A 14,288-nucleotide genomic window follows, 5' to 3' on the forward strand; every position below is an offset into this window, starting at 1 on the left:
GATCTAGAAAGAAAAGAAAAAGAATGAAACAAATGGAACCAAAGATGGTCCAGGTACTGAAATTTTCAGACATGGATGTAAAAAATGTGATTAATAAGCTCAAATAGGCTCTGATTAAATAGGCTTTGATTTTTGTGATTAATAAGCTCATATAATAACACGGAAACTTTCTCAGAACACTAAAACATACTTTAAAAAACTGAAATTCAGGGTAGAAATAACAATGTTATTGCAATATACTGTTGTGTATTACAGAATGGCTAAACTTCAAAACACTGACACTACCGAATGCTAATGGAACAGGAACTCTCAATCAAAATGACAAGCAATTTGGAAGACAGTTTGGCAATTTTCTATAATATTAACTTGACCTTTACCGGAAGATTCAACTATAATACACCAAAATATTTACTCCAGTTAGGTGAAATATTCACATGAAAATGAAAATATAAATGATGCAAAATACAGAAAAGCCTAAGGATCACAATGAGAAACTCTACCACATATAACTGAAATCCCAACAGAATGGGGAAGGAACACTGTAGAAACTACATTTATGATGGCTCATCTTAGTTATCAACTTGACACAACTGGAAAAAGGGATCCTCAACTCAGAAACTGCCTCCATCAGACTGGCCTGTGGCATGTCTGCGGTGAAATTTTGTGGATTACTAATCGACAGAAGAGGACCCAAGCCATGTGAGTAGCATAAAACGGTGGCTGAATCAAAAGTCTGGGGAGAAGAGTACACCAATATGCAGCATTCTTCCATGGGCTCTGTTTCTGTTCCTGCTTCAGCTCCTGCCCGAGCTTCCCTACATGATGGACTGCAATCTTTAAGATGCAATAGATCCTTTCCTCATCAACTTGGTTTTGGTTAGCATTTTATCAAAGCAACAGAAAGCACAGTAGAACAGAGGTAGAGCAATAGCAATGTGGAAATAAAATCAAGTCACATTTAAGTTTAAGTCTCTCTAATACCTCAACCAGGGTATTATTAATACAGAGAAATGAACACTTAAGCATATCTTGCTTAAGCAAATTTAACTGCAAAACTTAAACATATGCTGAGGTCTGACAAGAAAAAAAGGCAAGCATTTGGGAAATGCAAGAGAGTACAAAGCCCAGGAAAAAAAAAAAAAAACTACAGAAATACAGATACTTGGTACACAAAATAACACTGTAGTTAGTAGCCTTGTACTCATATAATTGTTCCTGTAATGCTTTTGGCTTTTCTGTGTTTTCCACCTTTTTTTTTTTTTCCATTTTCATGTGACTATTTCACCTAACTGGAATAAATATTTTGTTTAATTGCTGAATCTTACAGTAAAAGCTCAGGTAATATTATAGGAAATTACTAAACTGTCTTCCAAAGTGTCATTTTGATTAAGTTGCCTGCCTTGGCACTAGACCAACCAGTTATGCATGAGAAAAAATAAATTTGAATCCTTACTTACACCAGTTAAATGAAAGCAGATTCTAGATCTAAATGTGAATGACACAAGAAGAAAACAGAATACTATCTTTGATCCCCTCAAGTATCTGAAACCTTTATTTTTAAATAATAAATCTAGCTATGTAAGTAAGGTAGGGCTAGCCTTAGTGTCTCTATCCTTGTCTCAACATCTAGGCTTACATGTGTACCATCATACCCAGTTCAAAAGAAGTATTAATTAGAACATAAGAAAATAAGAATAAAGAAAATTACTAACAAGGTTTTACTAAAATCAATGACTTCACCAAAGCACCCTAAGAAAACAAAAATGAAAAGTCATTCTTCAGAGTAAGAGAAGCCATTTGCAATAGACGTATCTGACAAACCAGAATATATAACGGGCTTCTACAAAACAGATGTATCTGGCACTGCTGGAGGCAACCTAAAAAGCCAAGTCAACATATATAAACGCATTTCAATTCCTAAGACATCAAATATAAGCTCAAAATAAGAGACTTCTGCATATACAGAACAGTTAAAATGTTTCAAACTGATAACACTACATTTTGGTAAAGATGTACAACAACTAAACTTCCACAAACTACAGACAGAGATAAACGTACCACAGTGTTGGAATATCTCTGAGAGCACCCGATGATGCTGAAACATGCACACTCTAGATCTAAGCTTTCCACACTAAGTATAACTCTCCATGAGGCATATCACCTTAACTAAAACATATTCACTGAAACAATTTCACAGTAATACTAATATCTAAAATCTACAATGAAGTATATAGAATAACTAAGCAACAGTATATTTATACAATGGAAAACTAAACAGCAATGGGAATAACCATCGCTATATACAACAACATAGGTAGGTAATATCAAAACACAATTAACAACACCAGAGATAAGACTTAATACATTACAGGCCCATCTATAAAAAGTATAAATATCCACTGAATCATTTTAAACAGAAAGTATTATCTTTTAGGGTAAGGAGAGGATTCTAGAGAATGTTTCTTAACTAAGGAAAAATCATATAACCTGTTTATTTTGTAGACATTAATTTATTCGCAAGTATGATGTAATGATTTCATGATTTATACTTAAATTTAAGAGTTTATCCCAATGTTGGAGAATTTGGAGGTAGTAAATATTTTAAGATAATACTGAAAAGATACTAAGGCCACTGAGATGAATACTTTTAAATGGTTACATTCAAATCATGTGACTTTACCTTGGCTTTTAAGTTACCCCAAATGCTACTCTCAAAAAAAATATATATATCAAAGTATATTTATTGGTATAGCTGTGACTACAATTCTCAGTTGCCATGCTGAACTTACCAGCTGCTGTGTCACCGTCTAACAAATTGTCATCTTCAGAAGTCTGAAAGTCCATAATAGCACCTGCTCCATCTAAGAGCTCCTCATCGCTACTCGCGCTTGTTATGCTGTTGTAGCTGTTTCTATAGTAGCCTCTATGGAACAGCTGCTCAGACTCCATTTAGCTGTCTGGTTATCTGGAAAAAAGGGGAAAATGGCTTCAACATTTTCCCAACATATAACAAAAATCACGTATTCTAACATCACAAAATGAAAACTATGATCTCTGTATTAAAAAAATACTAAGTCCATCCGCTGTAACAATGGCTAACTCTACGATGCTACAGGGTAAGGGATGGTTTCATTCTTTCTTCTCACTATGCAGGTGTAAAAAATAAAGAAAAATTCCTTCAAGTAGTGCTGCAAAACAATCTTCAACAATCCGCTGAGTTGAAACGTGAAGAGCTACGCTTACAGTTTGCAGCTCACTGCACAGGATGGGGAAGAACTGCAGTATGTGACCACTTGAGTACACACAGACTGGACCAGGCTTTGCAAAGAGGAGGCCCACAGGGGCAGCAACAAATGGCTGAAATGCCAGGTCCTCCTGTGGATTTTACCTGAGGCAAGTACTACCTAATTTCCAAAATTAATCTTGCCACTTAAACATTTTTAAATTAACTTGAAATATTGAAGTATTTGGAGCTCAGGGTCAAAAACATTGATGAGAGAAAAACTGAAAATACTTAAAATTTTTCATTTTTTTCAAAGCAGGTAAAACCAAATTATTATGTTTTCATTGTTTTTACTCTTTGTATGCCAAAAAATAATACTCCTACATCATTGTTTAAGTACATTGACTCCCATGCTCATCATCAAAATGAGAAGGTAATTATAAAAGTATATTGACATTGACAATAGACCTGAGAAGGACATGTGTGGGACTCAAACAACCACTGATGTAGTCAAACCAGTAAGGCTGGTAAAGCAAGGCTGGTTCTGAAGTCACAGTAGGAATACACAGAACATGAAAGAAGCGAAGTTCCTAAACTCCAACCAAGACTCAAGATGGCCTTGACACAATCTCGCCTCCTTGGTACTTTTTCTTCTGCACAAAAAAAAACTAACATGGCAGCATAGCAGTGCCTTAACAACAAAAGCATTCAGAAGCTACAGCTATTTTGGAAAAATCAAGCAGTACTAAAAAATGGCTTTCTTTTTAAAATTAATTTATTATATCCCCTTAAAGATTACTTCAAAGAAGTAATCTGAGAGCTGTTTGAAAGTTTCTATTCTCAGCATCTAGCACAATGACTGGAACAGAATATAGGCAATAAATACCAAGCTTCCCATTCAGCTGAGATCAAAGAGAAATGTATTCCATTTTCAACACATACACACCCCTCGGCAACAATAGTAAGCTAATATTGAAATAAGCAAAATTTGCAAATTACAAAAAAAATTGCTGCTCTGAAACTTTTTTATTTTTTTCTACCCAAACAACCTATTATAATATACTAAGCTTGTCAAAGTATTATGTAAAGCAAGTTTGTAGAGTATATGGAGGTTTGCAAGCATATTTCCCAAATTACAAAGATTAGACTCCAGAGAGAAAGCCTAGTGTACTCTTAGAAATCTCGAATGACCTCTGCATACTTTGTCTGCCCCCAACTTGATCTTCGTTCTGCAGCCAGCCCTTAAAAAAGTCTGATTAGCAATCTATCCTTATTTCATATACTAAAATGTTTCAGTCATTTTTCACAGTTCTTTGGAGACAAACTCTTTAAGAAAGCAGAAAACGTCCCAGGCTGGCGGTCCGTGCCTAGTTCCCAGCTTCATTTTGTAGTGTGTACTTTTTTAGACTCTAGATCACTGCTCTTTCAATCCCCAGTCCCATCAGATTCTTTCCTGCCTCCTGATTCAAGGCTGTCAGTAGGCCTTCTATCTGTAGCATACCCTTTTCTCCTCATCCAACTTTGCTACTCATTCTTCACATCTCACATCAAAGTATCTATTAATCAGCTAGGTATCTGGTACATTCTTGTAGCCTCAGCTGAGAAACCGTAACCAGAATTATCTGGTGTTCAAGGCCAACCTCAGGAATGTATACCATCTCAAACATCAACAATGAACAAAAGCACTCCTTTAGTTAATAAACCTATCGCTTTAGCACTATCATTGCTAGTACCTTTACAAAAGACCATGCATTAAATATGAGCCAATAACAAGGTTTAAGAACTATTATTCTCTCCACTTAACAGATAAGAAGTCTGAAACACAAAAGGTTTGAATAACCAAAGCCATGCAGGTAGCTAAAAAAAAAAGAAAATAGCCTACCATAGTACTTAAGTCAAATCTTGCCTATATCCAATTTTCCTATTAGTTCTTACAGCTCCCCCTGGATAGCACTGGCCAGAGCTGTACGAGATTTTATTAATTTAGAATTAATCTTGAGGCCTATGTTTTCACTACATAGTCAATGGTTAGCAAAGTGTATGACATATATATTAAGTATTCAATTTGAGAGCTGGTTGGGGGTTTTTGTTTTTTACTTTTATGACATGGTCTCATTTAGTCCAGGATGGTCTACCACATAACTTAATTTTGATGTTCAATTAATCAATTTTTCCTTTATGGATAACACTTTTGTTGTTAAAACACATAATACTTTCCTCGCCCTATTTCCCAAAGACCCTGCAAGCAAGTAACATAAGGGACTTTTATGGTTCTCAATCAAGTTTTGTTTCTCCTATAAAAATATCTGTGCAGAGTTGACGCTAATGGCTAAGCTCCGAAGGTTGTCAGTCAACTGTGTGTCTACTTTTTCTAAAAAGAAAAAGTAGGTCACAATCTAGAGAAAGAAGTGAATCACAACCTTCCACGTCAGCAACCAGAAAGAAGGACCAAAAGTCTCCAGAACAATGATGGCAGCGAGGGGAAAGCCTAACTTCTAGCCATCTGTACTTATGACATTTAAATATTTTTTAAAATTTTTACTAGCAAAGCATGGAACACTTTTCTATGACTCATTGATCAGGGAAGCCCTAGAGGTCTCCAGAACACAGGCTATCGCCACTGCCCTTGGCTATCCACCATGATTACAAGATCCTATTGTGAAGACAGCATATTCTTTTGCTGAAGAACAGAGAAAGTAATCTCAAACTGACCAGTAAACTTTCTCCCTGATGACTAACTTTCTGAGCAAGTTATTGGATAGAGAAGACATCAACGGTCTTACCTAGCACTGGGACCATATGCTGCAAAACCTACTTTACAAGGCAAAATGTGCTCACTAGGACCTTTTTTTTAAACAGTGTTTCTCTGTGTAGCTTGGGCTGTCCTGGAACTTGCTCAATAGACCAGGCTGTCGTCAAACTCAGATCTACCTGTCTCTGCCTCCCAAGTCCTGGAATTTACCATTGCCTGGCAGTGGTAACGACTTTTAACTAACCACTCTCTGACTGGATCTGAGGCCTTCTCCTCTGACAGGAAATCTCATGTCTGGTAGTGAATCCTGGTCAAAGGCTTATGTGGAGGTCTTAGGCCCAAGGCTAGAATCTGTAATTATTATTGACAGTTTTGTCAAACTGCCTTCAAAGTATTTATGTTTATACAAACAGGTGCTTCTTTTTGCAGTTGGCAGCAGTCAACAAGATGTTCAAAACCAGTCTAAGCACTGAAATAAGAGACTCGTACTTAGCCCTAAACTGGACAGCTATATTAAACATACACACACGCACACACAGACACACACACACACACACACAGACACACCACCACCACCCCTCCATGGCACAGGAAACATGACAGATGAGGAGGCAAAAAGAACGTAAGGGCTGAGTACAGGGAGGAGTGCTGTGAAATGCTGTCTTCTATGAGACATGGCTGTCACTCTCATGAACTCACAGGTGCTGTGGTTACTTGCATATGACCTGTACAAGAACATAGAATCCCAGATCTACCCAGTATAAATGGGACAGACAATCTCCAGGCCTCGCCCTTTACTAAGGACCTGTTGGCAATGGATGTGGAGAAAAAAATAATCATTCTGTGAGGATATTGTAGTCACAAGTAGATCTGCCATACTCCATTCCCACACACATATGTGCAACCCAAAGTGGACTCAGTGGGAGAAAGAGAGGGAAGGAGGAGATCCACCATCTACTGACCAAATGGGAGAAAAAAAAGAAACACATAGGTGGAGAGGGAGGAATGCAGGAGGGGATAAATGAGCACAGGCATCATCACATTTCACTGTATATACAGATTAAAATTTCAGAAACAAAAAAAGTAAAGTTTATACTAGGTCCCACATTAAAATGTGGCAATTATTTTATTGATTTCAAAATATTTAATCACAAGTATTCATAGAACAGCTAAAAAGTATCAGAAATTGATAAATGCAACTTTATTGTGTAATACCTTATTTTTATAGGCTGCATAGATTTCGGTAAACTTCAGCATACATTAAGTACTATCTTCTAGGGAAATGTAGTATTTTCTGATAGGTTGATCTGTATTACTACAGTAAAAAACAAAAGCCGACCAATGGCACAACTTAACAAAATTCAAAGAAAATGACATCTCACTGTGGTAGATAAGATGAAGCTTCCCTCCCCCACCCTTCCTTTCTTTCTTTCTTTCTTTCTTTCTTTCTTTCTTTCTTTCTTTCTATAAAATAAAGGGTGAATAGGATCTAGGTGGGAGAGATGGGAGAAGTTACTGAGGCAAAAGGAAGCAGGAATTGAACTACCACGCTGATACAAGAAAAAAAATTTAAGTAATTCTAAGAAAGGTTTGAAGGTCAGTCTGTATGGGAAATGCATCTATCTCACAAACTATACTGTAGTAGCTGTTAGAAAAAGAGCAAGGTATGGTGACGTACACCATTAACCCCAGAGACAAGGATGGAGGCAGAGACAGGCAGCTCTCCAAGAGATCGGGATGAGCCTGGTCTACAAAACTAGTCCAGGGCTACATAGAGAAACCCTGTCTAAAACAAAACAAAAGAACAAAAACCTATATGAACATTAACTTGATAAACAAAATCCATTAAATGTCTTTCAAATTTATTCTGTCAAAGAATGGTCTTCCACACCATGCAACACTTGTAACAGTCTATGGTTCCAGCCAAAGAACACACGTGGAGGTGCCACTGAGAGCATGAGGCACTAATTAAAGCTTATGATAGGCTGCAGAAGAGCTGCAAAAAGACCCAAAGCCTAATCATGGATGAATGAGTGTTCCTGATTAAGTTAAGGTAGAAAGGGTGGAGCAAATGAAATGATAACAAGCTGGCTTCTGAGAAGAGTGAAATGGCAGCTAGTTAAAGAGGATGTCACCAAGGAGAAATGACATAGGAAGAGCACTTGGAAAAGGTTCTGGTACTATTTCAATATCAAATAATAAATCAGCTTATGAATGAAATTCTGGTGGTAGAGTCTAGCATACTCAAGATCCTGAGTTCAATCCCAGCACAGAAACTAATAGTCATAATAAAGAAAACACCTGTTAAGATGTTGCACTGAGAAAAGATCAATGAACGTGGATCTATTGAGAACTACAGGGGAAAAGAAGCACTAAGTCTACAGTTTTCGTTCCTTTCTCTACAGTCAATGGAAAGATTTCACTCCTGCTAGAAGTAGGAACGTCAGTGAAAGAAGGAAGTTGAAGAACATGAAAGAAGACAGAAAGTTCATGTCACTATTCCAGGACATCTGGACAGAAACCCAGACAGCAGGCAGTAGATCCACAGAATCTCCTACAAGAGGATAGGCCACATTCTCTCTTCCACCTGATTTCACACTAAGGGGAAACCTTGTCTCCTTTTTCTAGCAAGCAAAATGGGTAGGACATAGTAGACTGAAATGAAGCAAAGCTAATTACTAATTAATACAAGTTATTAATAAGTAGGAAAACCTATATTTTGAAGTCAGTTAAAAGTGGAAATTAGATATAAAATACATTTTAGTAAACAGTGTGAGAGGCATCACCCTGAGGAGTCTGAAGATGATATTTATATATTAAAGTACAATTAAAATGCATTTACATCTGAAGAAATTCAATAATTTGAATCAACTTAGAACTATTTTAATAAGCACTCTTTTCCTAATTTTATTAGTTTGATAGCTTCATATATCTCTATAATGAATTTTAGTCATTTTCGGCTCCAATTCATTCTCTCTTCCCTATCTCTGGAGCCCTTCATTTTTTTAATGCAAAATAAAAACTGTAATATATATCTTATACACATACATAAAGAAAAATCTGTAGGGGACTGGAGAGATGGCTTAGAGGTTAAGAGCACTTGCTGTTCTTCCAAAGGTCCTGAGTTCAATTCCCAGCAACCACATGGTGGCTCACAACCATCTATACTGTGATCTAGTGCCCTCTTTCTGGATTACAGGCACACACACAGGCAGAATACCATATACTGCATAAATAATAAATAAATAAATCTTTAAAAAAAGAAAAATTTGTAATACATTATGCATATACATACATATTACATTTTCTTTTTCATTTTACTCATTTATTATATATATTACACACATACATGCAAATATGCCGTCTTGGAAGGAAAGTCAGATCTAAAATAATCAGAACGATCACTATAGAACAGAAACTAAATGTAGTCTACTGAGCTGAGAATATCTGGGTAAGGTACTCTGGGTAGGGTTCAATTTAAAATAAGTACCCAAAGTAAAATTAACTTCCTAACCCTAACTACACTGATCTGATATTAAATTATTTTTACAGGGGCTGGAGAGATGGCTCAGAGGTTAAGAGACTGACTGCTCTTCCTAAAGGTTTTGAGTTCAATTCCCAGCAACCACATGATGGCTCCCACCATCTGTAATAAGATCTGGTGCCCTCTTCTGGTGTGCAGGTGTACATGCAGGCAGAATATGTATACATAATTCATAAATAAATCTTTTAAAAAATTATTTTTACAGAATTATTTTTTAATCAATTAATTATTTTATTTAGTTAGTTTTGATTTTTCCAGACAGGATTTCTCTGTGTAGCCTTGGCTGTCCTGGACTTGCTTTGTAGACCAGGCTGGCCTTGAACTCACTGAGATTCCCCCTGCCTCTGCCTCCCTGAATGCTAGGATTACAGGGATGTGCCACCACACCCACACAGAATTATTTTTCTTAATCAGGTATGATAGCACATGGTGTTTAATGCCAGCATTCAGGAGGCAGTCAACCATCCTGCTAAAGGTTAGTGTGTGGCGCATGCACTCAGGAAGCAGAGACATACAGATCTCTGTGAGTTGGAGGCCAGCATGGTCTACAGAGGTGCCCAGGACAGCCAAGCTACACGGAGAAACCTGTCTTGGGAAAACAAACAAACAAACAAACAAAAACACTAAAGTTTAAAACACATCCATACACACACACACACACACACACACACACACAGTATGATTTGTTCTATAGAATGGGGACAAAAGAGCAAGAACGATGGGGGAGGGGTCGCTCATTAGATCTATTGGGTTATTAGGACAGAATTTATCACCTTCCAATAATCTGATTTCTCCCCAAAGTAACTATTTGATATTGTATGGTTACTGTTCATTTAACAAGTCAAAATTACACCTTATATATTTTTCTTTAAAAAAAAAGTTAAATAATTAGTTCCTTGAAAAAAATATTTCTTAAACATACAAGTTCTTGTAATTTAAATATTATTACTCACTAGAGAGAGCCAAAATATGAAAACCTAAATGTATAGTAAGCAAGCACAGAAGAACACTATATGATCTCACTTACATGTGAGATCTAAAGAGTTTAGTTCAAAAGCACAGTGGAGATGGTAGTTCTCAAGGGCTGGAAGGCTGAAAGGGAGTGGGGGAGACTGGTCAAGGGTACAAGATTTCAGTTATCTAGGCAATCAGTGACCTACTGTATATTACAGGGACCACAGCTACACATATGAGCTGCTACCTCAAACACAAGTGTTTTACCACATGCAGGAAAGACAAACTAATCTATGTGGGTTTGACCTAATATTTCCACAATGTACACTTTTATCAAAGTACCACAACATACTTCAAATATACACACACAATTACAGCTCGTAAAGTAAACAAAAACAAGCATCCAGAAAAGGTGAACTGGAGTTACAGACAGTTATGAGCAGCTATGTGGGTGCTGGGAATTGAACCTGGGTCCTCTAGAAGAGCAGGAGGTGCTCTTGACTGCTGAGCTATCTCTCCAGTCCCCAGAAAAGGGGGGAAAATTAAACAATGTGTAATTTTTAAAAGGCAAAGGGGGAGGGGTAACACAAATATACAGGGAAAAAAAAAGATAAAACAATAGTTCAATTTAAAAGCTGCTACGGAAGATCAAGAATTTAAAAACAAATAGTTTTCAGGACTTTAAAAGAGAGAACTTACTCAACTACTCCTATAAGAATGTGGAGAACTGAGTGATTTACTTGGTTCCCTCCCAGATGCAGCAAATCTCTGAGTTCCAGCAATGTGTGAGGCAGTGGGGCTTCTTCCTGAACTTTATACTTAACTAAGGAACACTTATCTTTAGGAATCAAAAGGAACTGTAGCAGTAATGCTTACAAATAGGAATGTGCACACAGAGATGTAATAGTTTTAAAGTGGTAGTACTGGGTGTGTCTCTTTTGAAAACAACACACAGAACAGTTTCTGCAACTGAGCATTTCTTTTATAAATTACAAATGAATGGGCCTATGGTGTATGTCTCTCACTCACCTTTTCTGGAGGGTGTCATCTAGTAGAGTTTTGCAGGACAGTGCAGCCATTGAGGATTGAAAGCACGAGCTCTGGGATGATACTGAGTTTCAGTCTCAGCTCTGAAACTCATTGCTATGGGACCTTAGGAATGATAATTACATTCTTTCTCAAGTCTCCATATCTGTTAAATGGACAAAGTGTATGTATCTACGTTGTGGATTGGTGAAGACAAGTTCTCTCCTCTCTCTTTCTCTCTCTCTCTCTCTCTCTCTGTCACACACCTAAACTATAATATGTACTCTATTTACATAATATCATATCATGTATATTGGAGGTATTCTGACTACAAAGTAAGCTAGAAATTCTACAAACCATGGGCAGTGGTCAGACCCCACAGGATATGGCTTTGATATATGACCCACCACAGAGATCAAATCTGACTTCCTGAGAGATCTGAAAACTACCAACATATCACAACAGGAACTAGGAAGCCTATCACCAACATGACCTGGACAATTGCCATTTTTCTACTATAAAACCCAAATCCTTAACAAATCTGTTCCTCTGAAATACATATATTCAAAAACAGGTTAATTCTTTAAAGCTTTCATAAGGTACATAAGACAGCAGTGTAATGACCTAAGTTATTTCCTCTGATCTCTTAAAATAATTAGAGCTATTACTCAAACAAAGGCTTTGAAGTAAGTAGCAATGGGAGAGGAAGGTATGGGGGGTCAGTGCTATCTCTGATGAATTCTGCCAACACCATATAAGCATATATAAACATTCAATTTGATAAAATACCCACAAGTCATACACCGGATTTTAAAGCCATATAAAACTGCATATCAGCAGAAGCAGCACCTTTCGAAATTGATCAACATACCTAAAAACAATGGACTTCTTGTCTATACTCCAGAACTGAAATACTTTTTTAGTAATTTACAAAGGCATGTAAAACTGAGCCAAAGAAAACAATTATCTAAATCCTTCATGGGTGAAACATACATCTACAAAGCGTCAATTATATATATAAGACACAGTGATAGTGCAGAAACTGAATACAAGGGTTCAAAAAGGTTTACAGAAATCTTTGAATTTATACACACTCACACACAGAGAGCAATTAAGAGACATGGTCACCATTGAGCCAACTGTCATAAACAGAGATCGTTTCCAAAGGAAATAGAAATCTCAGTTTAGAATTAGAATAACACCCAGGGAGCTGAAGATGTAGTGCAGTGGTAGAGTGCTTACCTTGCATGTGTGAGTTCAATCCCTAATGGGGCAAATAAAAATAATAAAGTTTCCTAGAATACACCCGATGAATATGCAATTAACTTCCTTGTGCTCTAGCTTTAAATAAAGCTCGACGAACGAAAAAGTTCTCTTAAGTAACTTCTGGCCCAACAAGTTTACTACCAAAACGCAAATATTTACACAAAAATGATTTGATACACAAAAGTCTAACAACAAACGTTGATAAATTTGGGCAAACTCTACGTTCAAGATGAATCCCGTCCTGGTACCTAGTTTTAATTCTATTTATAGCTCCTTCGACGGTTCTTGGAGGAACCGGGGGAGATTTTAATGGGCTGGGCAGCGAGTAGGTCGGTACCTCTGCGGGAAAGCCAGAGCCTGGCCAAGGCGTGCACCTGACAGCGGGCGACTCACCTCGCAGCGCAGAGGCATAGCACGCTCGGCGGCTGGGGGCTGTGCCGCCTGTGGACCCCGCATCTGCTTCAGATCGCGCGCCAGCCGCCCCTGAAGCTTCACCCGGACACGGCTGCCGGGCGCCCACCCCGGCGGACTTCACTGCTACCCGACTTTTTTTAGCGGAGGTTACGTAAATGCGGCCAGGTGGGACCGGCGGAGGCTGGTTTCGGTGAAGTTCAATCCTCCGGCTCCAGCGGGCCCTCCAGTCTACCTGCCTCTTGCCCCGACTTGAGTCTCCAGCCTCACTGCGCTCTGAAAGGACTGCAACCGGGTCCGCACTCCACCTGCGGAGGGCTGGAACGCGGCTCTCAGGCCTCCGCCCACTCCAGCCTCATCCTCCAGACGGTCGAGCCGTCCAGAGCTGAGCAGGCAGCTGGGCGATCTCGACCCGACCGGCCCTGACCCGCTGAACTGGAAGCGGCGCTGCACAGAGTCGGACCCGACAGGTGCGTCGCACGCGCGTGACGTCACCGCGTTGACGTGAACGGCCGTTCTGCGTTCGGCCTTCAGCGGCACTTCCTCCTACGGCCCTGCTGGAAGGCACGTCCACTCCTATTGGTCTGAATGGAACGGTGGGCGTGACGTGGGCGTGGCCGCGAGACAACGGGCTCCGGGATCGGTGAAGACCGCTCGGGACAGCTCGGGACAGCTCGGGGCCGCTCGGGGCCGCTCGGCGCCGCTCGGGGCCGCGCAGTAGTCCACGTCGCTCACGTCTTTGCATAAGCCCCACCGGCGTCCACAGGAAAGGACTCCCACAGAGATGGCGCTTACTGAAGCGTTCGGTTCCCGACACCTCTCGGCCCTCCCCGGACCGGGAGAAGCTGAAGCTGGCTGAAGCTAGCGTGTGACCCCGCGCCAAACGCTGCAGAGCCTTGGTAGTGTGCAGTGTGTGCTACGGTGGCGCCCAGCCTTACACACCGTCGCCAAGTTATGCGCTTAACAGAACATACCGCAGGGAGAAGATCCTGATGAATCTAAATTTAGACACCACGCATTTCCAAAGAATAACTCTTGGAAGAATCTGAGGGCTCCACGCAGTGTTACACAGTGGGTTCCCGTCATGTGTCACAATATAAGGGAAGCCTCTT

The 14,288-nt window shown here is 39.2% G+C and overlaps 1 protein-coding gene across 3 annotated transcripts in view; it reads right to left on the minus strand.

Annotated features, from left to right (window-relative positions):
• The window catches only part of Clcn3 (chloride voltage-gated channel 3), a 78,661-nt gene extending 64,983 nt beyond the window's left edge, over positions 1-13,678 (minus strand). The window contains exons 1-2 of one of the 3 annotated variants that reach the window (XM_060381818.1): positions 13,159-13,678; positions 2,790-2,965 (exon numbers count right to left, since the gene is read on the minus strand). In XM_060381818.1, the coding sequence (XP_060237801.1) occupies positions 2,790-2,949 (160 nt within the window). In that variant the 5' untranslated portion in view covers positions 2,950-2,965; positions 13,159-13,678. The remainder of the gene's footprint in view (positions 1-2,789; positions 2,966-13,158) is intronic. The other 2 variants (XM_060381820.1, XM_060381821.1) reach the window with 2 other exon arrangements.
• Between the last annotated feature and the right edge of the window lie 610 nt (positions 13,679-14,288).

The sequence above is a fragment of the Meriones unguiculatus genome, chromosome 4, assembly GCF_030254825.1.
Source record: "Meriones unguiculatus strain TT.TT164.6M chromosome 4, Bangor_MerUng_6.1, whole genome shotgun sequence".
NCBI classification, from domain to species: domain Eukaryota; kingdom Metazoa; phylum Chordata; class Mammalia; order Rodentia; family Muridae; genus Meriones; species Meriones unguiculatus.